Here is a 22,666-nt window from a genome sequence, read left to right on the forward strand (position 1 = left end):
CTAGGAATACAGTTGCACTTCACTGAAAACTAATGATGTGTTAATGAGTTCAATGAATCCTTCGATTCCTTTGGTTTTCTTGGCGAACTGACGTCCGACAATCAATGACCCGTTGACGTGTACCTGCAATACGCCATTGCCGTAGTGTGTAAACAGATATATTTTTGGACGAAACTCAGCCCCTCACAAACTTTGGTCCATTTCGCCAATGATGACACCACAGCACTTTAAGCTGTAGCAGCGCTAAGCAAGAGTCAAGACAAATGTCCGCTGCAAGCCGCTGCTGGACCAACCCCCTCGCCCGCCCCCCATCATGATATCAGAGGCCTGGCTGAGCCCTGTGATTTAGCCAAATTCAATATGATTCTTTTCTACTGTGATGTTAAGGCCCTTGTGTCATGCAGCGTATTCGGTAGCACCGGTACACAACTTATGTTAAACCGCGACGTCTGCTGCAATTCAAATTGCATATGACGCCAACGGAATTGTGACGACTTGTTTCTCAAATCTTTTAGTGAACAGTGATCACGGGCTGTGGGAATTGCGAAGGGATGGTGTAGAGTATCGCCACAACAATGTTGATATGATCACTCGTCGTTTCAGCGGGCATGACTTGGTACATCCAGTAACCCAGCAAAAAGTAGCCTCGGTACAGCCAGTCAAGTAGCAACAAATCGCAAAAGGGGATCCTTGTCTGACTGGTGGCTGGACCACATGGTAGGTCACCATCAAATAAGGGAGTGGATCCAGCACAGCTGGATAGAGGGGGCCCCGTTGAGGGCGAAGCCTGAATATGGTGAGGGTTCGCCCTCACAATCACATGAAAGCGCAGTAGGCGCTCACCCACGAAGGGAGGTCTGGGGGTCTCCAGCAGGAAAATTTTGAAACTGAGATGCTCTCAGATGCGTTTCCCAAGTGTCTGAGAGACGATGTTTACTCGTTAATTCACTGCAAAGAAATGAATAACGAATAAGCCCCCTAGGTTTTCTTCTTTGGGTTGTGAGGAGAATATTTCAAATCTTTTGAACAGCAGTGTCTAACCTACAACGCCATCAATGATTTTCACTGTGCTCATGTTTGTTTTGTATTATTTTAACTGGAAATGGAAGGGTAGGGAATTTTTCTATCAAAACCCATTTACTTCTTATTTCAAGTGTTTTTGTTTTCACTGTTTCAGACACTTGTTGGCCTTCCCCCAGCGCACTGGCTAAAACATGTTAATAGAAGGACGGGGGGTTTAAGTGACTTCAATTTGGACCGAAACGACTGGGGCGTAAAGGTCAGGGAGCGAAACGACCGAATACCCAGCGATTGGGAAATCGATTCCATATTCACAACGAGGCCAACGGCAAGCGTGTCGACGTAGAAAAGAAAAGATGGCGGAAGATCGTGAAAACCGAGAACATGATGAAGAAGCTTCAAGATCACGATATGACGGTCCTAGAGGCCCACCACCTCCTCCTTATAGGGGACCAAGAGGACCAGGACCTCGAGGACCTCGGTAACTATTGCAATTCAACTTGGACCTTTAGGTTTTGCCGTATTTCTTGGTAGACTTGGGCATATTTCTCTCGATTTTCGCCGACCGCGGACCGGCTTCTTTGACTTTTGCATGCATGCATTGGATGGAGAAAGCAGTGCATTCACTGGGATGTTTGCCTGCACTTCATAAATGCTGAATGCATTACGCTTACCATTAAAAGATCGAACTGAAGGAATCAGTTTAGGAGGTGCATTTTTGTTGCATTTTTCAGGTTAGATTTGTCGATTTGTCTGTACCGACCAATTGATATAAATGAAATACAGGTGTGGTCGCACGAGTCGCAGTATTTTTGCATAGGGCCTATAATTGACACCCTGCGAAAGTAAATGTCGGCCATTTTGAAACGACCCTTTTCACAGGCAACGTTTGTTTACCATGGCATAAAAGTAAAAATATACAAGCTTATTCAAGCAATTTACTTGAAGTTGTCCATGCCTTTTAATGGGTGGCGCTTACTCCCAATGCTAACACTCCCGCCAAGGCCCAAATACACTATAATACTAGTTTGTACATGGGGGATGTTTCACTGTTAAAATGCTGCCCAATTACTTCCAATTAATAAAATAGCGGTCTTCAGGAATCTCTGTTGAATCACGTGGACTTGTCGCCTGCTGAAATAGTCTCGGGCTAGTAGCTTTTGCTTGTGGCTAGTGCACTCTGCATTGAGGCACAGGCCCCTGAAGCCTTGTTAGCGGGAATATCGGGCTAAACAATGGGATAAGCCAGCCTTTTCAAAGCCATCATTCGCATATCAACTACATAGGCGAATGATGACTTTGAAATGGCCTGGGATTGATAATTGGAGTCTTATAGATGGCGTGGTGAGCAACAAATTGTTTGTTTCTCGGCGTTTTCCGGTCGTACGAGGGGTCCGAAGTGGAGCTGTCTCTCGCTTCAAATCTGGTCCAGCGCTTGCCTACCTTTATTTTTTACTCTTCTCATAGTACTTTCCTGGCTTATCCCATTGTTTAGCCCAATAATCCCGCTAACTAGGCTTCAGGGGCCTGTGATTGAGGCTAGTCCTGGGCTAGTAGGGCAAATTTGGATTTTTCGACCCCTGATTTAAAGTTACAATAGGCCCTTCGTTGTAGGTGAAACCCATGACTGCTCAGCGCCAAAACATACACCTACAAAAAGTGCAATATCTTTTTTTAGCGGTCTAAGACGCCAGGCAATGCCTCTCGAGCAGAAAGGCCTATTTCATCTTCCCAACAGGCCAACCCTCAGTTGTACAGAGCCTATAAGAGAACCTACCCCATCCATTAACATTGACCTTCATTATTTCTTTCTCTTCTAGTCCTCCTTATGGTGGTCCACCAAGAGGTCCTCCTAGATTTAGGGGCCCACCTCCACGTGGTCCTCCTCCTGGTCCCCCAGGCATGAGAGGACCACCCCCAGGCATGAGAGGACCCCCACCAGGTTAGTTGGCTGTTTATATTGACTCAATAGAATCATTTAGCAATCTGATATTAGAGACTGAAGACCAATCTTATCATAATCATAGATAAAAAGTTTCTTTTGTTTCAGTTTCAGTTTGAGCTTGAAGAAATTTCCATGGCACAAATGTTCATTTTAAAAAAGTGTAGTGATATGGGGTCCTGAAATTCTGAATTCATCACACTGTTTCTGTAGTTTCTATTTCTTAAATTTCATCATTCAGGTATGAGGGGACCTCCACCAAGGCCATTTGGACGTCCACCCTTTGATCCTGCCTATGGGCCACCACCAGGCATGCCCCCACCAGGAATGCCACCACCAGGCATGCCCCCACCACCTGGTATGCCACCACCACCTGGAATGCCACCACCACCAGGCATGCCCCCACCGGGTGGAGTAAGTACCAATGATATCTTAAAGCAACAACTAACCAGAATTTGTGGGCCTAAGTAATAGAAATGTGGTCTTTGGTATGAAGGAAAAGGTCTTATTTTGAGAATGTCAGGCAGTCGATAAAAGCTCAAATTGCTGATTTTATTTAAGATTAAGAAATAGAATCTTCATTCTGCCAGATCTCGATCGGTCAAAGGTAACCTTTTCATTTCTAGTTTAACATTGATTAGCCCACAGACTGTTGAACAGAGGAAACTTATCTCTTGTAAACTTTCTACTTTCTTCCAGCGTCCTCCAATGGGTATGCCCCCACCAGGTATCCCACCTCCCAACTTTAATGTGCCGCCACCAGGCTACCAAGCAGGACCTAGTTCAGGTGCTCCAGCATCTGGATCGGGCCTCTCCCTGGATGGTGAAATATGGGTTGAGAACAAGTCGGCAGATGGCAAGGTGAGAGTCCATATTCGGGGTGATAGCTTTGTTTCGATGTAAGCTGTTAATGGGCGGTTGCCACATGTTTAGATGTTTTATTGTTATTTCTATTTTCCAGTGCTACTATTACCATTTGAAAACGAGGGAATCAAAGTGGACCAAGCCGGAGAATGTTAAGATCATCACACAGGAAGAGGTGGATAATCTTGCCAAGGCCCAGGCCCAGGGAGGACCGGCAGCCACAAGTGCTTCACCATCAACTGCTGCTCAGGCAGCTGTAGCTCATGGTGAGTAAATTAGTAGTGTTGGCTTTGACTTGTTTCTTGAAGTGTCTCTCAATCTGTGTGTCAATACTTGAATATTATTTGGAAAGATCTCACAAGATCTGGCTGATTGCGGGGAAGAAAGTATCAAAACATTTGTTCTTATTTGCCTGATGCAGTGCCTCCTTCCTTCAGATTTGTACCATTGAGAGAATCATCTTTGACTTGGCCTGCTTTCCCTGCTGTTGACCTGTCATGAATATAGTTTATTTGAGATGTCTACCTTGCTCCTTGCAACAGACCTGCTCCAAGTTAGGATAATTTCTGTATCTTTGCAGCCCAAGCCGCCAGCCAGGCCATACAGAACCAGGGGCAGCCAGCAGAGGGCACACAAGCACAGACAAATGCTGCTGAGCCAGGCTCAGAGTCTCCACAGCAACAGCAGCAGATGCCTCCCCAGAACAACGCACAAAAACCTCCATTCCCATTCGCGGGATTTCCTCCTGGTAAGATGAATGAAAATATGAATGTGTAATAAATTTGCAATACTGTCTGAAAAGTTAATCTGTTTGTTAATTTTGAAGATTACCTGTTTGATTATCGACTCATGATTACATTTGGTGCATCATGTCTAAAACTACACTGCTTTAGTGAAAGTATTTTATTTCTATGTTGATTCAACCGCTCGATGATGATGAACATTCGCAATTCATGAAAAAGTCATGTTTACAACAAATTGTGCTGTGGTTCTGAATAATAGCGGTTATGTCATGTTGAGTGTTGAGACGGTCAAATCACAACTGTATCCGATCAAAACTTGAAATCTTCTGATACAAAACTGGTCGCTGAACAAAATGAATTTGTTCTCAACCTGTAAAACCTGGGTCTAGTTTGTAAGGGGTGTACAAAATGGTGATAAACTTTCAGGTATGATGCCACCAGGTTTCAATCCTAACATGATGCCACCGCCAGGCTTCAACCCAAACATGCCACCACCAATGGGTATGGGAGGCCCCCCGGACAAGATGCCAAATCAAGCTGGAGACGACTCACAGGCAGCGCAGCCGACGGAGAACGCTGCTTCTAGTCCCAAGCAGAATGAGCCACCAGTTGCTGTCTTCCAGTCAGCAGCCAAACCTCAGGCGCCTGTTAAACCAGCAGAGGTGGCAGAGTGGTTCGAGTATAAGACGGGTGATGGGCGGCCGTACTATTACAATGTGAAGTCGCTTGAGACGACGTGGGAAAAGCCAAAATGTCTGTCAGACTGGGAAGGTAAGAATTGTCTGATACTTACCAGTACCGGTAATGATATTGATTAACAGTAAACACAATGCACCTATGCAAACTCTCTTTATAAAGAGCATTGTGACAAAAGTACCGCTCTTATAATGATGAACATTCGCAATTCATGAAAAAGTCATGTTTACAACAAATTGTGCTGTGGTTCTGAATAAGGAGCTGTTCTGTGAAAGCCTTTTAAGAATCTTACTCTTTCTTTCCCATAGAGAGAATCTTAAGACGGATTTCTATTGAAATTAGAACCGAATTTAGAAGATTTTTGCGTCACAGTTCACAATTTCCGTTGCAGAGACAATGGCCAAGTTCAACCAGACGCAGAATCAGACGACAGCGCCATCACCCACGCCAGTTCAGCAGATCCAAGCCAAGGTCCAAGCCCAGGCTGCAGCCATACACGCACAGCAACAACAACAAATACAACAACAACAACAACAACAACAGATACAACAACAACAGCAGATGCAACAACAGATGCAGCCAGTGATGCATAAAGAGGAAGGGAACAGGATGAACGGGGATGTGATGGCAGAGGAACCGATGGAGGCAGAGGAGGCCCCTGAAGAAAAGAGAGAAGAGGTACGCATTGAAAATGACGGAACTATTACTCATTTGACATGAGAACTGAACGTTATGTTAGGAGTGTCTTCAGTCATTTTTGACATGTTTGGATATCGAACAAGTTGATGAGTGAAGTGAGGCTCTTATGATGATAAACATTCGCAATTCATGAATAAATCATGTTTACAACTAATTGTGCTGTGGTTAGCTCACCTCTTAGCAGAGGTGAGCTTATCCCATACCGTGGCGTCTGTCGTCCGTCGTCGTCGTCGTCGTCGTCGTCGTCGTCGTCGTCGTCGTCGTCGTCGTCGTCCGTCGTCCGTTAGCAGGGCACGTTTCGTAACTGTTAGAGCTATTGAGTTGAAACTTGGTACACATGTACCCTTATGTAATGACACCTGGGAGACCAAGTTTCGGTCCGATTCGTTTCATGGTTTGGCCACCAGGGGGCCAAACGTTAAAAGTGAAAATATGCAATATCTCCCTTAATAGTAGTCGGGAAATTTTGAAAAAAATATGGTAGGTACTTCTAGCAAAGGTGCATCATATATCCTCCGGGTTTTTGATTTGACCTCCTTTTCAAGGTCACAGAGGTCAAATGGTGTAAATTAGCCGTTAGGATGTAATGATGGCACGTTTCTAAACTGCAATGACTATTGATACCAAATTTGGTACACATTTACCCCTTAGTCAGGTGATCTCAGGGACCGAAGTTTGGTCCAATATGATTCACCACTTGACCACCAGGGGGCAAAATCCAAAAACCTTAAAAATGTGATTATTCCTTAACTTCTTGCTCGATTGCCACCAATTTGATATCATGGGTACATCTAACCACCATACAGTATATGTCACACAGGTTTTTAATTTGACCTTCTTGTCAAGGTCACAGAGGTCAAATGGCGTAAATTGGCCGTCAGGCCGTAACTATGGCACGTTTCTTAACTGCAATGACTATTGATCACAAATTAAGTACACATGTACCCCTTGGTCAGGTGATCTCAGGTACCGAAGTTTGGTGCGATCTGATTTGCCGTTTGGCCTCCAGGGAGGGGGCCAAATCCTAAATTCTTCAAAATGCCATTATTCCTGACTTGCCCGATTGGCACCAATTTTATATCATAGGTAGATCTAATTCTAACAACCATTCAATGTGTCACCCGGGTCTTCTTTGATTTGACCTACTTTTTAGCTCACCTCTTAGCAGAGGTGAGCTTACCCCATACCGTGGCGTCCGTCGTCCGTCGTCGTCGTCGTCGTCGTCGTCGTCGTCGTCGTCGTCGTCGTCGTCGTCGTCGTCGTCGTCGTCGTCGTCCGTCGTCCGTTAGCAGGGCACGTTTCGTAACTGTTAGAGCTATTGAGCTGAAACTTGGTACACATGTACCCTTATGTAATGACACCTTGGAGACCAAGTTTCGGTCCGATTCGTTTCATGGTTTGGCCACCAGGGGGCCAAACGTTAAAAGTGAAAATATGCAATATCTCCCTTAATAGTAGTCGGGAAATTTTGAAAAAAATATGGTAGGTACTTCTAGCAAAGGTGCATCATATATCCTCCGGGTTTTTGATTTGACCTCCTTTTCAAGGTCACAGAGGTCAAATGGTGTAAATTGGCCGTTAGGATGTAACGATGGCACGTTTCTAAACTGCAATGACTATTGATACCAAATTTGGTACACATTTACCCCTTAGTCAGGTGATCTCAGGGACCGAAGTTTGGTCCAATATGATTCACCACTTGACCACCAGGGGGCAAAATCCAAAAACCTTAAAAATGTGATTATTCCTTAACTTCTTGCCCGATTGCCACCAATTTGATATCATGGGTACATCTAACCACCATACAGTATATGTCACACAGGTTTTTAATTTGACCTTCTTGTCAAGGTCACAGAGGTCAAATGGCAAAAATTTGCCGTCAGGCCGTAACTATGGCACGTTTCTGAACTGCAATGACTATTGATCACAAATTAAGTACACATGTACCCCTTGGTGAGGTGATCTCAGGTACCGAAGTTTGGTGCGATCTGATTTGCCGTTTGGCCTCCAGGGAGGGGGCCAAATCCTAAATTCTTCAAAATGCCATTATTCCTAGTAATGACTTGCCCGATTGGCACCAATTTTATATCATAGGTACATCTAATTCTAACAACCATTCAATGTGTCACCAGGGTCTTCTTTGATTTGACCTACTTTTCAAGGTCACAGAGGTCGAATGTACTGTAAATTGGCCATTTTGGGGAAATTGTAATTGCTTGGACCTACATCAAACCTAACACTACATGACACAATACCATGCTCTTTATCCATCTTTCCTCCACATGAGGTGAGCACAATGGCCCTGGCCATTTTCAAGGTCACAGAGGTCGAATGTACTGTAAATTGGCCATTTTGGGAAAATTGTAATTGCTTGGACCTACATCAAACCTAACACTACATGACACAATACCATGCTCTTTATCCATCTTTCCTCCACATGAGGTGAGCACAATGGCCCTGGCCATTTCATTCTGAATAAGGAGTGGTAATGTCCAGACTCCTCTGCAACCTTGCTGTATTGGGGCAGCTAACTTGTCTACAGTGATTGTTCAGTCTCCCCTCTGAGTCTAATGGCTCTCAAGTATTCACTGTTCTCTCTTCCAGGAGAAAGAAGAAGAAGAGGAAGAGATGACAGAGGAACAGAAGGCAGCTGAGAGAGCCAAGCCAGTCTCCAGTACCCCTGTGCCAGGCACACCCTGGTAGGTAGCAACACCACTTCATTAATCAGTCTGCAGAATAAATAAATATCATCTACTGGACCCTAGATTTCTTAGGAGTTCTCAATCTGCTGAAGTTCTCCAGCTTGATAGTTGAACCTGATCATATCACATAATCTTTGTTTGGTTTTAACACCCGTGTCAACATTAAATTCGAGAAGGTTCTTTGAATAAATACGCTGCATGTTGTATGGAAAACAGTACTGCACTTATAATGATGAACATTCGCAATTCATGAATAACTCATGTTTACAACTAATTGTGCTGTGGTTCTGAATAAGGTGCGTATTGTCCCAGTGTATGGTATAAGGACTAGATCACGTCTCTATCCTTGATATAATTTTCTCATTTTAAGGTGTGTTGTTTGGACTGGTGATGGCCGCGTGTTCTTCTTCAACCCTAGTCAGCAGAAGTCAGTGTGGGAAAGACCCGAGGATCTCGTGGGACGTTCAGATGTTACCAAGATGGTCGAGACGGTTCCAGATGTTCTGGAAAACAAAGGTGAGTTATAATACTAAGCCTCTTCAGCAGGAAGTGACTGAGTGTAAGCATCACAGCTGTCTCATCATGAGACAGGATGCCGTGAATCTGGGGTATCCACAGAATGCATCTAACTGCTGTATTTCAAAAGGACATACTGGTTTCTGTATGTTGATTCATAGAAAAGACAACCGCTCGATGATGATGAACATTCGCAATTCATGAATAAGTCATGTTTACAACAAATTGTGCTGTGGTTCTGAATAAGTAGCGGTTCAGTCACACTAGGGAAGGTGGCGCCCTGAGCCGGGTTTCCTCGAATGTTTGCGCTCTCTAAGACAATATTGGTGCTAGTGTCGCTCCCTGGATGGAATGTTTCTCCTTTCATCAAGCACCCATGGTGACAACTCTTTTTATTTTTTTGCAGGTCTGAAGAAAAAAGCCGAAGAAGAGGTGCTAGAAGATGAGCCAAAACCCAAAAAGAAGAAGTAAGTCCACTAATATTTCCCAATTTTTTCCTAAACATGCATTGACTGGCAGAATAGACTCAACATCATCAAATTGAATGTTTGATGGCCACTGTGATTGTTTTTTATCTGAATATACAAAATACACAGTCGGGCTATGCTACATTGGAAGCTAGTGACTTGAAGTTGACTAAAAGTATCAATTTTCATGCTCTAGGATTGAAGAAGAAGTGAAGAAAGAAGAACCAGTGGTACAAAAGAAAGATCAGCGAACGATGATCGACGCTGGCAAGGAGGCGGCCATTGAGGCTGAGGTGAAGGCGGCGAGGGAAAGGGCGGTCGTCCCACTCGAGATCAGGATGAAGCAATTTAGAGATATGCTGGCTGAGAAAGAGGTACGTTTCAAATTGAGGAGTGAATTGTTTTCGATTCCATTGTATGTTTTGGCTGTCTTTGTTTCCATTGTTGGCCTTGTACAGGATATAGGTTTCCGTGGAGGGGATGGGGGCACAAGATGTTGCACAGACTGGAACTTTTATGTGAGTGTTTTAGGTCAGTATATTATTGGTACATTGGGTCGTGTCGTAAAGAAGGATTTCAGCAATGGAAAGCAGAATTCTGAGAAGGGACATTTTATGTATTTGTGAGTATACAGTAAGTTTTCAGCTATCTTTGTTGCATTTCTTTCTTCTTTGATCATTTTCTTCCCAATGGGTAATGAAAGGATTCTCAGTTTAAACCAGCACAGCTGGAAAAGGAAAACCTCTGAAATGGTATGTACAGTGTGATACTGGTGTCCAGGACTATGTGCCGGTTTCTGGATCTACATGGTTCAGCTTGAAGCTCAACACCTGATGAACTGAGGGGACTTTCAGAAGAACTTGGCCCGGTCGTTCAGCACAAGTGTTGTCACTAATGCTGGTGTTAACGTGGCTATAAGTCTATCTAAAATTTGTTTTGAATAACCTGAAGTGTAGTTTGTGATTATGGTGATCTGGAATAGTCTGATATGGTGGTAGGTTTGACGTTCTAACTTGAGATTTTGAGCGAGTCATCAATCGTTGACATGCAGAAGCCTGATGAGCTTGACAGGAGGACAAAAGTATGGCTTGATCCGGCATTCTTGTTGAGTGATCCCTTTCAAGGTCTGGTAAGTTTCACATGGTAGGAATGCTTCTCTGAATACCTTCTTCTACCTGTACTGCTTGTCAAGCCCAACTAACTTTGCATTATATCTTGTAAATAGAGTGTTTCTAAAGTGGTAGCATTCTGATATTAGAGTAAAAAGTTTCCTGGGGAGATGTTCGTAATGAATTCTACCCTTGGAATCATCCATGTCGGCTGTGATTTGCTCTTTGATACATCCCAAGATAATAACATGCACACTTTGATTAATTTGGTGTGATATGTGAATTAATTCATTTGCTCATTGCCATTTCTGATTCCTTGACTAATCAGTATTTTTATGATGATAATGATGTTGCTTTGTTCCTTGCGCGATGAAATTATTGTTATAAAATTGTGATCTCTCGATTGAATTGATCAGAGACTTTGGAAGATGTTGATTTTGAGTCGTTGGATTCCTCTTGGAAGCTGAGATCAGAATTATTTGATATGATATAGGATTACTGCATACCATACTCTTGATGCTTGCCAAATAGAATGAATCTAATTCATGTTCCGTGTTTGGAATGAAAAGTAGAATTTCTGGTCTGGACAGACCTTGATGTTGATGTACTTATGTTGATTTCTAATGCGTTGGTTGGAGTCCCACAGGGTGACATATCGAGGCCAGGTTTATCTAGAATGTTCTTGTGTTCTACTTATTCATCTGATTTTGTTGGTGTTAGCTGCTTAGGTATGCTGGAGAAATTACAGAGTGCCATGCGGACTTTTGGAGCGGAATTGGTAATCTTCTGTCGAACATTTTACTTAACTGGAGATTTTGATGGATTTTGAAAAGAACAGTCTTTCTCAAGATGATGGATGTAGGTTTCGTGAATTGGAGTTCGTGACACAAGGAAGTTGTCCTCGACTGCACGTTGCTGTTGCAAAGTTTTGAACAAGGAAATATGAGTTACATTTAGTTGACTGCTAATTTAATTGCTTATGTCTACACTTACCTCTCGCCAAAACCAAGGTTCGTGGTGTAGGTGACTGAAATATGCATTCAAAGATGAAGTTGGTGGAAAATCAGACGAGTTTGCACTGGTAAGGCATGGCAGCCTCCTTTGAATACCATGGTGTTGCAAAGTGGCAGGAATGCTCCTTTTCCTTTTCTGGCACAAAAACATAGTTTGGCATCGAAGTTTCTGTTATAATCGTCATATTTTTCCAAAACCTCTCCCCTCATCTTACTTGATCGTCTTTTCCAGGTGTCGGCATTCTCTACCTGGGAAAAAGAGCTGCACAAGATCGTGTTTGATCCGCGTTACCTTCTGCTGACGTCGAAGGAACGCAAGCAGGTGTTTGAGCACTACGTGAAGGAGCGAGCTGAGGAGGAGAGGCGAGAGCGCAAGAATAAGCTGAGGGAGAAGAAGGACCAGTTCAGGGCGCTGATGGAAGAGGTCAAACTTCATGGGAAGTAAGTCGCATGCTTTGTGAGTCGTTGTTGGAGAATCATTCGGCAGCAGAAGGCCAGATGTTCTGACAGGCTATAACACTCATCTCTGGATGAACTGGCTTGGATACTTCACTCTTGGAATGGCATTCCTCTGCCATGGTCAAGATTCACTTGGCCTATATGTCAAGATGACCTGCTGTGAGATCATTGGATGACACCCAATTTGAGATAAAAGTTGCCTTCGTTGGAGAAAACAGAGCTCATGTTGGAATTCTTTTCTTTCCAGGTCATCGTTCAGCGACTTTGCCTCCAAATATGGTAAGGATGAACGGTTCAAGGGTATCGAGAAGATGCGTGAACGGGAAAATCTGTTTGCTGACTACTGCTCGGAGCTGAGGCGACGGGAAAAAGAGGAGAAGGCCAACCAGAAAGAAAAGGTAAACATCGATTCAGTAATGCAACTATTTAAACGCGACCATGAACCCAGTTGGAAAACTCACACGCGTTGGTTGATACCTTTTGCTTCATTTCATGTTTTTGAAGAAAGCTGGTGATCTAAGGATCTTATCTCTGTGGTTCTGTGAAAGTCGAACACGGATGATCTGGATACTAGTTCAGAAATCATCCTGAGAACATGAGATGTGGAGGAATCTTGTGAGTGACTTCTGCTCCACCTGGAGTAACCAGGTTTATGACAATTTTGAGAAAGTATTATCAAAACAGCAACTGTTGTACGCTCCTACATCTTCCTTAGTGCAAGGTTGATATTGCTAGACAAAAAACGAAAAAGTTGTTGAAAATGGGCTCTCGAAAAAACTCGAATATTTGTTGACTGCACGAGTTGTGAGTTTTCCATCCAGGAGTTATCCATAGTTTCAAGTTCAAGGATCAAATAAAGTTTGAAAGCAGCAAGGAATCAGTACCTTACTTCAGTTCCGAATTGACAAGGCTGCATACGGAATTCGAATTACTTCACAAAATTTTCCAATATTGTTAGCTAGCTATGATAGCTTGTGCAAGATTGATGTAATTTCGTTGTTAGCATCATTGTTTAAACTAGCGTAACTGCTCATCAGCGTCAAATACTTTTGAGCTGACATCCCACAATGATTTGTATCTCCTCATCTTCCTGTTTATCTTTCACATTATTAATGGAAGATGTAACAATTTTGTTCTATGAATTTTCAACATAATGGCCTGTCGCTTCAGATTATTACCCGCAATTACGATTAAACGTAATATTGTGCCTTTTTGTCATGCTGGTCCCAAGTGCAGGTACTTTTGCCAACCTCTCAGTTCCAAGCCAGGGCGACTGTTCCTGGTGGCTTAGAATGATTGCCTTGTGTGGTCTCACATACCTACATAAAGAGACCTGGCAAATTGTTTCAGTGCACCTGGGACCAATGTGCTCATCGTGTACACCATGACATTTCTGTTTCATTTATCAAATCTTTTTCAGCATTATGTCTGTCCAGTGCATACACTTGTATTCTAGTGCGTTATTTCTCATTGTGAATTGTTGGCATTTCCTTGTGATACTAGCATCCATGCTAAATCATCCTCATCAACCACTTCTTTAACCATTGGAAGAAAATATCAAGAAATACTTTTTGGAAGGACTGTTTGGATTGATGTAATTTGGCTGCTTGGAGTAAAGAGTTCAAAATTTAGTTTTTGAGAGCTAATTCTTTCATAAATCAAGTACAATCAATAGAATCTATGATCTTGATCTTTGAATAAGTCTTAATGATCTATTTGTTTGATTGACAGCATTGATGATTTACCAATTAAATTGTTAATTGATTTGATAATACATGTAATGGATGTGTGTAATATATTCTGACAACTAGACGAGCTGTTTGTCATTTTGACTGTTGACTCACCCTGTATATGTATCTATAGGATTGCATGCTTTTTGTCATATCATGAAAATGGTAATTCCTATTTTGCCCCCTCGGTCATAATTCATGACAGTATTTCAGCTTTTTTTCAGCTCTAACCCAATTATTTTCAGCATGAAAATTTGTATTTATGAAACCTTGATGGACATACTTGACATCAGAATGAAATGATATGTGCTACAGTTTAGTTTGCCTACAAAGAAGAATTCATTAATTTGCTTACATGCTAATTTGAGGATCATTCATTGTTTGCTTTTAAATATATTCCTTTGATAAGACTGCGTACCAAAACTTGACTGAAAAATGGAGGAATCGACTTTTGACAAGTTGCAAACTGTTAATATTACTTAGTTTGGAGTCACTAATTGTTTAGTTTCTAGTATCTGCTTTTAAATCAGTTTTGTCGTAAAAATGACTTGACGAGTCAAAGAATTGAATAAGATCATAAGGCTTTATAGCACGAGCAGTTGGATCATGACCGATGAAAAATTGATACATTTGTGATTTGGAATCCGTAGATATTCGTTCCGAAAATCTTGACCGAAAATTGTTTCATGTTATTTTCATGCGAGACGCTCGCAATGTTCTCTTTTGATTTTCATACTAATCTTCTGTAATTCCTTTCCTGAAGACACCGATGCCACCTCTCATCGTTCACTGCAGAGCGGGGTGAATCACCGTGCGCTAGCCAGTCACTCACACCCTAACAATGCGATGAATAATAGCGTAAAGGTTGTTCTCTCGTAGAATACGCTTTGTAAGTTTGATGCCTTCAGTATGTTCATTTTTTTCTTGTCGGGAGTAAATTCGAATTGACAAATTATTCAAGTACTTGCAGAGTTGAACACATGAAGAACTATCTGGGACAATTGATCTTTAGCTAGGCCAGTTCATAACAAGTCTATTAGAGATGTGTATGGGTAGCCAAGTCCACAAAAATGAATTGAGGTTTTTCATGGTTTTGGTAATGAGTATGTTGGCTTCTCCCTATAGTCTTATAGAAACAGGCTTGGTGTTCCTGTTGTTCTGTGGGTTGGCGGATTTGGCAGCCGTACTATTCTCACCATCATCTAGGCCAAGTATCGTTCATAGGCCTGTTGAAGTCAAGTCAAGCAATAAGACACAAAGAAGTATTTCACGGATACCCTCACTTCAGTCAAAGCTTTGTGGGCTTGGTTACAATGAAACTATAACAACAGTAGTCTTATGATCAAATCAGAGTTTGCATTTTCTGATCAGATGTCATTACAAGTATTTTCCCTTTTTGGAGTTCTGATAGTTTCAGCGATAATGAATTTTGATAGTTTCAGCGATAATGAATTTTGAAGTTGGATAGCATCAGTCGTTGTTTAGATTTTGGTGTTGAATTAGGCCTCATTTTAAAGCAGACAAATGTTCAAATAGTGACGAAGTGAGATTGTGTTCAGTGAGCGTGTCAAGTTTGTCAGGTCCGGAGCGTCGTCATTTCCTACTTTCAACAATATAAAAGATTTGTAATTTTGTTTGCAGGAAATGCAAACTTTGATACGAATTGTGTGATTTTAATCAATCATTCGAGCGGGGTTCATGAATTTGTCGTCAGATTATCAAGTTGCCTTGACTGGGTTAATGGCTACGTTTCAAAGAAAGTAAATGTTGGTTTATCTGTAGATTCATTAACCCCTGGTCGGACGGTTTTTGCATTTTGGTATTCAAAGCATTGGTGTGGTAGCAGCTGACTTTGAAAACATTTGTAATGCGTCCAGTGGCAACTGATTCTTTCAAACATTTAGTAGGCCACTCTTGATTTCTCATTACAAAGACACTGGTGGTATCTTGCACCAATGATTTGACTGACATTGTGAATGTTCTGATATCGTTTTATTATTTGAAATCATGCTGGTTTTTGCATGATATTCTTTTGAAACGAGACAGGAATGGGAATTGAACCATCACAGTTGTGGTTATTCAGGCATAGACTACCAGGGTGAAATTTTCATCTCTCATGATTGCGTGTTTGTAGCATTTGATGGTCACAAAAAATACAAAATACATTTTCTGAAAGAAGTGATTGATACCATGCAAGTTCCAGCATGTTCTCAAATTCAGTGGTGAAGAAATATTTCAGCTGGAGCCAGGGTGGGGTGTGTTGATTCTTCCAGAAATCAACATTGGGCAAAATGGAAATTTCATACCTTTTTGCCGTGGGAAACAGGATGGACAAGCGTGCTGTACACTTTACACTGTCATTAGTGCTTATCCTGATTGAGATGCAAACTTCCTCTCGTGTGTTTGACAGCTTTGATCAGTATCGTATGGCTTGGACGCCAGGTTGGAATATTTCTTAAACGACTGAATTGCTAATGATGCTTGAGTTTCAGGATTATGGCTCATCAACACAAACATGGGGAAAGTATCAAGGTTGTCATCTTTATCAGACAAAGTCAGAACCATAGCTTCTTGCAGTGTTGCCAAAATGTGAGAGGTGTTTCAGACCAAAAATCCATTTTTCCATGACTTGCAAATCCTTCACTTTTCCCTTGTTTTTGTTGAGCGACCAGGGAAAGACTTTCAACCAGATGATGTCTGGTCATTATATATGATGCATGTTGGTTCTTATGTGATATTACTAGGAGTGAATCAAATGCAATCATCATCATCAAACCTAGGCCTATAAAGTTATCTAAATCTTCATATGTTTTCAAAATACATCATCTCTGCAGTCGACCCCAAGGATGATCAACTCCAAGAAAAAAATCTAGAAATTCAGTTAAATGATAGACCACTAACGACAACTTTCTTGATAATTATCAAACTCCTCAACAGTGTAAATGAATAGATGGACTTGTTTGTCGTATTCAACTCGATAAGGATGGCCCGCATTCATCTGTTGTATAGCCTGTTACTGCCCGTTTATAACCGTTTGGATGTACTGGTGGGTGTATAACATGATGTTTCTCTATCATGCAGATAATTCATCTCCCCTGGGCCCAGATATTATTTTGGAGATCTGAACTCATTTCTGTGTCCTCTGAAGGCACCATCAGGCAGCAGACTGGTATATGCCTTTTAAAACGCGGAACTAACTTTTCTGAAATAATGAAAAATGGCCTAAAGAAATCGGCAATATTTTACCCCTTGTCTCTGTGAGCCTGAGATATCAGTGAGTCGTATATCTGTTAGATTCTATGTGACATAACAGAATGGCAGAGTCAGTAATCAGCCATTAGCTCGGTTCAGCTAAATTCTCGGGTGACTTTCAAGGGGGACTCTCTTGAAATGTAGCCCTATGGTGCCTTCAGTGCATTAATCACATCTTCTTTTCAGCTTGAATGCTCTTGCATGTTAAATATCTAATGAGGAAGCACAAAAATGGGGTGATACGTCATAAATGCTTCTGAAGATCTTACTTGTGTGAAGTTGATTCTTGGAACATTTTGCTTACTTTTAATACCTCATCATGTCTGATGAAATTGAGGTGAAATTTCAAGACCCCATTGTTTGAAAATAGAATGTTAAGTACGCAAATATCCTACATTTTGATATTGTATTCTTTCACGTTGACTTTCACATTTTCTGTCAATTAGCAATAACGCATATTTCTTCCCCCATTTTCCTGTTTCCCGAATTACATTCCAGGTTTTAAGTTATTTTTGATGTCATTTTGTCAATTGAGCACATTAAGTTTGCATTTTCCTGACTCTCGTTTTCGTATTTTCAGCTTAAAACGGAGTACATACAAATGCTGAAGGAGCTAGGCGATCTTGAACGTCATTCTAGTTGGAGCGCGACGAAACGACGCATTGACTCTGACCCACGTTACAAAGCTATCGAAAGCAGCTCTCGTCGTGAAGACTGGTTCAGAGATTATGTCAAGAACCTTGATGATGTAAGTCTTCGCATTCAATTTTACAGAGCTTTCCAAAGAGACAAAATCTATTAACCCTTAAAGCGCCGAATTAACAAAATCATATTACCCCTGAGCGCCGAATTAACCGAGCATTTTTGAAAATGATTAATAACAACGTTATTTTTGTTACAAACACTATGGAATGTACTGATGATTTTATACAAATGGTAATTCCCGTCGATTTTTGTGACATTTCCCGCCAAAATTTACTAATTAGGGGTTAATTAGTGCAAATACCCATAATCAACAAAAATATGGCCAGAACATACCTCCATCAGCTTTTTATACCTCCCTTGGTATTTTAATATGAAGTCTGGGTCTAAATACATCGTTTCCATCCGATTCCTGGTCGAAGCATCCGTCTAATTAGTCGTAGCAGCGCTAATTACTCCTGATGACGTCATTCCCGCGAAAATGGGGCTTCAAGTTTTTGATAAAATACTCAAAAGCTTGTATAGAAACTTGAAATTTGTTCGATGCCATTTTGTGCTAAGCATCACTGTCGAAGTACCAAATAGCGTACATGCACACTCACTGCCATCTCTTAGCAGACAGGTGGAACTAAACGTCTGCTGTCGACGATCGTCGCCTCTGGCGCTTTCCCCCTTATGTCGACGATCGTCGCCTCTGGCGGTTTAAGGGTTAAACTTCAATTCCTGTTATCAAAAACATGAGCTAACCTCCCTTAGCGGACACCTCTCTATTAAGGACAACCTCTCCATTAAGGACACTAGTTTTGGTCCCAAATTGGTTGTTTCCATTCAGTTCGACCTCTCTAATCAGGACACCTCTCTATTAAGGACAGCACTTCTGTCCCAAGGGTGTCCTTAATAGAGCGGCTCTACTGTAGTTGTTCTTTCAAGTTAAATACTAGCGTGCTCCACTTGTCTTTGAGTTGATTTTGTATTTCCATAACACTTGATCGCCCTTCTAGGAATCGGACGATGCTGATGAACGCCGGGATCGTGAGCGGCAAGAACGAATCGAAGTCAGTTTACGCGAACGCGAGAAAGAAGTTCAGAGGTCATTGTCGTCATCGTTGAAGGATCGCGATCGTGAACGTGAGCAGCATAAGAAGGATGAGGCGATACAGCACTTCAAAGCTTTGTTGGCCGATATGGTGAGTATGGGAGACCTTGAATTGGAGTGGTGGCAACGAGGTTTTTGGAGTCCCCTCCCTGCACTTCATTATGGGCTGCACAACCAAGTATGCACAGTTACAGGAATGAAAGGCCACATTATCTTACAATTTCCATACACACCTTGTGTTAAAAGCCCATCCTCCGGATTTCCGAACTTATTTTTTTTCACTTTGAACACAGGACTCCTTAAGATCAAAAAGAACTTGAAGAGAACAAAATATGATTTTCTGTCATTGTAGGTTCGTATTGCCGACTCGTCATGGAGAGACACAAGAAAAACACTGCGTAAAGATCATCGCTGGGAACTCGTCGAATCACTTGACCGAGATGAGAAAGAGAAGCTGTTTGATCAACACATTGACGCACTCGTTAAGAAAAATAAAGAAATGTTCCACAAGCTTTTAGATGAAACGTCAGAAGTGACCTTGACATCAACTTGGAAGGAAGTCAAGAAGCACATAAAGGATGATCCGAGATATTCGAAGTTCACATCAAGTGACAGGGTGAGAAATCTGGCCTGATGTTCGGTGGCATCTCACTAACTCATTAGACATCATTTCATGGTGACACTAGCAGACAAGAGGATAATATCATTGGGTAGAACAAGACCATTTAACCTCAGATTCTTCTCTTAAATGGGCACAAGTTGATTAACGGAAGAATCTCCTGTTCAAACATGAATAACCTTGCACGCTGCCCAATGTGTTGACTAACATAGTTCCAAGTGATTTAGAAGTTCAGAGTTGTTTCAGTCATAGTGAGAAAGGAGAAATCTGTGGCCAAATGAAGATGCACGAGAATTTGTTTGTGATGATGACAACTTTATAAATAGGCTCGTTTTCTTTATGGCAGAAAAGAGAGCGTGAATTCAACGACTACATTCACGAGAAGTTCATCGTGGCCAAAGCTGACTTCAGAGAGTTACTCAAGGAGACAAGACTGATCACGTACAAGTGAGTATAATCCTTATGGCTGCTTTACTATGTGAAGAGAGCCTACCTGCGAGTCCAGTGATGGTTTGCTATTGTAAGATATCGATGTCTGCGGCATTTTTTCAGTGTTTACTATAACTGGCCTCTCTCTTAATTGTTACGCCCTAAAATGTCTTCGAACGTTGTGCTTTAGAATGTAGGCCATAGTTGATTGTGCGATGTTCTGAAACACTACATGTAGTTAGATAAGAGGTCATACTTAGCCTGGAAGTTATATCAGATTGGTACTTTTATATTTCAGGTCTTACAAGATGACTCAAGATGCCGATCAGCATTTAAAAGATGTGGAGAAGATACTTCAGGTGGGTTAATTTGTGCTTTTAACTCTTGAAGTTCGTCACCAGATAAATATGGAAAGATGTAAAAACATCAAATGCCGAGGGAGCTTTTTCTCTTGTCGTCCAGCATATTTCTAATGAGAAAGTTATTGACAAAAGCTGTAGGGATCTTGGCATTCAAAAGTGATGACCCCTGGCATTTAAAATCATAGGAACAAGGAGATCAGTGCTAACATTTTCTTATTCTTATATTTGTTTGTTTCCTTTCATTGCAGAATGATAGACGTTACCTTGTGTTGGACTGCGTTGGTGAAGAAAGGAAAAAAATCTTACTGGGTTATATGGAAGATCTTGATCGAAAGGGTGTACCTCCCCCACCCACGGCATCGGAACCGAGCAGACGAAAATAAAGGAAGTGAATGACGTGGATCGTATCGAGATCTGTAAAGTTCCTGCTGTATCATAACATAATTGAATGAACGATGGATGCTTAAGGCGATGAGTTGGATGGTCTCAGAGCAGTTTGAAGTCGGCCTGTATTCATCTGTTTGAGTTTGTTTTGAGAAGTTGTTCTGGGGCGAGTTGAATGGTGGGTTTTGAGAGTTCTCATGGTTTTAAACCAGGCGTTGTCTTCATCAATGGCAAGAGCATTGAGATCTTTAGGCTGAACCTGAGGAGAATGTTGACACTCAGTTTGACTGAGAAAACGGGCTTGACAGGCATTAGACTTGTGTTTGTGCTTCTAAGCTTAGCGTGACTGCTTTTACTGTGAAGTATTCAAAATTGGTGTGTGAAGACCTGTGCATAGTGTATCTGAAAAAAATTGGCAAGCACCCATGGTAGGACAGGATTCTCAGCATGAAATGTAGCAGTTTGCACTTACATCTAGTAGGCCTATGAGCAAGCAAAGACACAGATGTTGCATGTTGAACTTGGGAGAAATGAAGGAACGCATTTGTAAAATTGTGTAAGATTATTGTTGTTTTGAACCAGGTACCACAGTGAACTCGAGACAGGCTTAGAGTAAATAATGTGAGTTTGGTCATTGGATTAAAAATCAAGAGTCTGATCATTTTTAATTTGAACTTGGAATCTAACTTATGGGACAATTCAGTGTTGTGTTGGCGAAATAAAAACAAATGGAAGAGCTTGTTTCCGTCAGTCTCGTTCAGCTAGCTATCGTTGATAAGATAGGCACTTGAAGTTTTATCGACGAGAGCCTCTGTAATGTCTTTATGGTGAATACTGTGAAAAAGGAAATCATGAGCAACTTAAAGTCTACGGGAGGTGACCTGTACCTCATGATGGCTTCATTACCTTTACACGGAGAGTGCTTTGACTACTGGTAGTGCAGAAACTGTCATGGAGTGCATTTATGATATTCATGAACCAGATTTCGTTCTTGGTATTAACTGGGATTTGAGCATGGTTACATTCTACTGTGATCTCTGATTGCCAGGGGTAGCGAGGCCATGATGTTGTAACAGTTCACATAAAGCAATGATTTTATCAAAAATGTTTTTACATCTTAGTCCACAGGTTATCATGACTGTAACTTGATAATTTTATTCAACACTGCTTTAATGCATATCAGGTATCTTCAATCTAAGATGTGCGGTCAGTTTTATACTTTGATGCATTGGCGTGATTGACCAATATTGGATTGGCCTTTATGACACTTGATGATGACTTTGTGGCGATACAGGGCAAAAGTTGAATCCAGAAAATAATGAGGCTTCAATCAGTAAAGAGCATAAAAACTTCAAAGAATAATGATGAAAGTTCTGTTAGTGTTGGTTGTGTATCTTATTTTGGAAAACTTGCATGTAACATAAAAGTCAATAGTCCGGTATTCGTTGCCTGGTACGTACATGTACAAGCTGTTGAGAAAATAAAGAGGTCATGATAACTATAACGTTTTTGTGTGTGTTCCTGACGTCGAACCCGGTCTCCCCTGAACAGAAGAGGGGGGGGGGTACGGGGTTTGCATTGACCCCTGCATTGTGCGACTGAGACGGCGTCCTCGATGACCACAATGAACCAGACATCTGTTCAGCTGGTGCGGCATTCTATGGATTTCAATGCCATGTTTCTAGCAATCTAGCGGTATCGGTTGGAATAAAAAGGATCAAAGAGAGAGCTGTCGTCTTAAGGTGGTATCTTCTCTCAGTTGTATGGGATGATGGCTTTTGTCTGTGCTTGGGCTGTTTTCACAGCTAAAACCAGGCACTATTATATCAATTCTGTTTGTTTTTGATACAAGATAATGTTCC

The 22,666-nt window shown here is 41.6% G+C and overlaps 1 protein-coding gene across 1 annotated transcript; it reads left to right on the forward strand.

Moving 5' to 3' along the window:
- Positions 1-1,257: 1,257 nt before the first annotated feature.
- Positions 1,258-22,308, forward strand: LOC135489029 (transcription elongation regulator 1-like). The gene is made up of 20 exons (XM_064774098.1): positions 1,258-1,501; positions 2,841-2,962; positions 3,204-3,376; positions 3,662-3,823; positions 3,924-4,092; positions 4,407-4,574; positions 4,996-5,340; positions 5,657-5,943; positions 8,569-8,663; positions 9,037-9,182; positions 9,589-9,649; positions 9,846-10,023; positions 12,004-12,212; positions 12,478-12,628; positions 17,793-17,960; positions 18,916-19,101; positions 19,363-19,626; positions 19,976-20,076; positions 20,357-20,417; positions 20,669-22,308. The coding sequence occupies exons 1-20, from the start codon at positions 1,377-1,379 to the stop codon at positions 20,801-20,803; spliced, it is 3,306 nt and encodes a 1,101-aa protein (XP_064630168.1). The 5' UTR covers positions 1,258-1,376; the 3' UTR covers positions 20,804-22,308.
- Positions 22,309-22,666: the final 358 nt, after the last annotated feature.

This window comes from Lineus longissimus, chromosome 6 (genome assembly GCF_910592395.1).
Source record: "Lineus longissimus chromosome 6, tnLinLong1.2, whole genome shotgun sequence".
In the NCBI taxonomy this organism is placed as follows: Eukaryota; Metazoa; Nemertea; class Pilidiophora; order Heteronemertea; family Lineidae; genus Lineus; species Lineus longissimus.

Coding starts and splice junctions, on each gene's coding strand:
- LOC135489029 (XM_064774098.1), top strand. CDS start 1,377: ATGGCGGAAGATCGTGAAAACCGAGAACATGATGAAGAAGCTTCAAGA. Junction 19,627..19,975: donor AGTTCACATCAAGTGACAGG/GTGAGAAATCTG, acceptor TCTTTATGGCAG/AAAAGAGAGCGTGAATTCAA. Junction 20,418..20,668: donor ATGTGGAGAAGATACTTCAG/GTGGGTTAATTT, acceptor CTTTCATTGCAG/AATGATAGACGTTACCTTGT.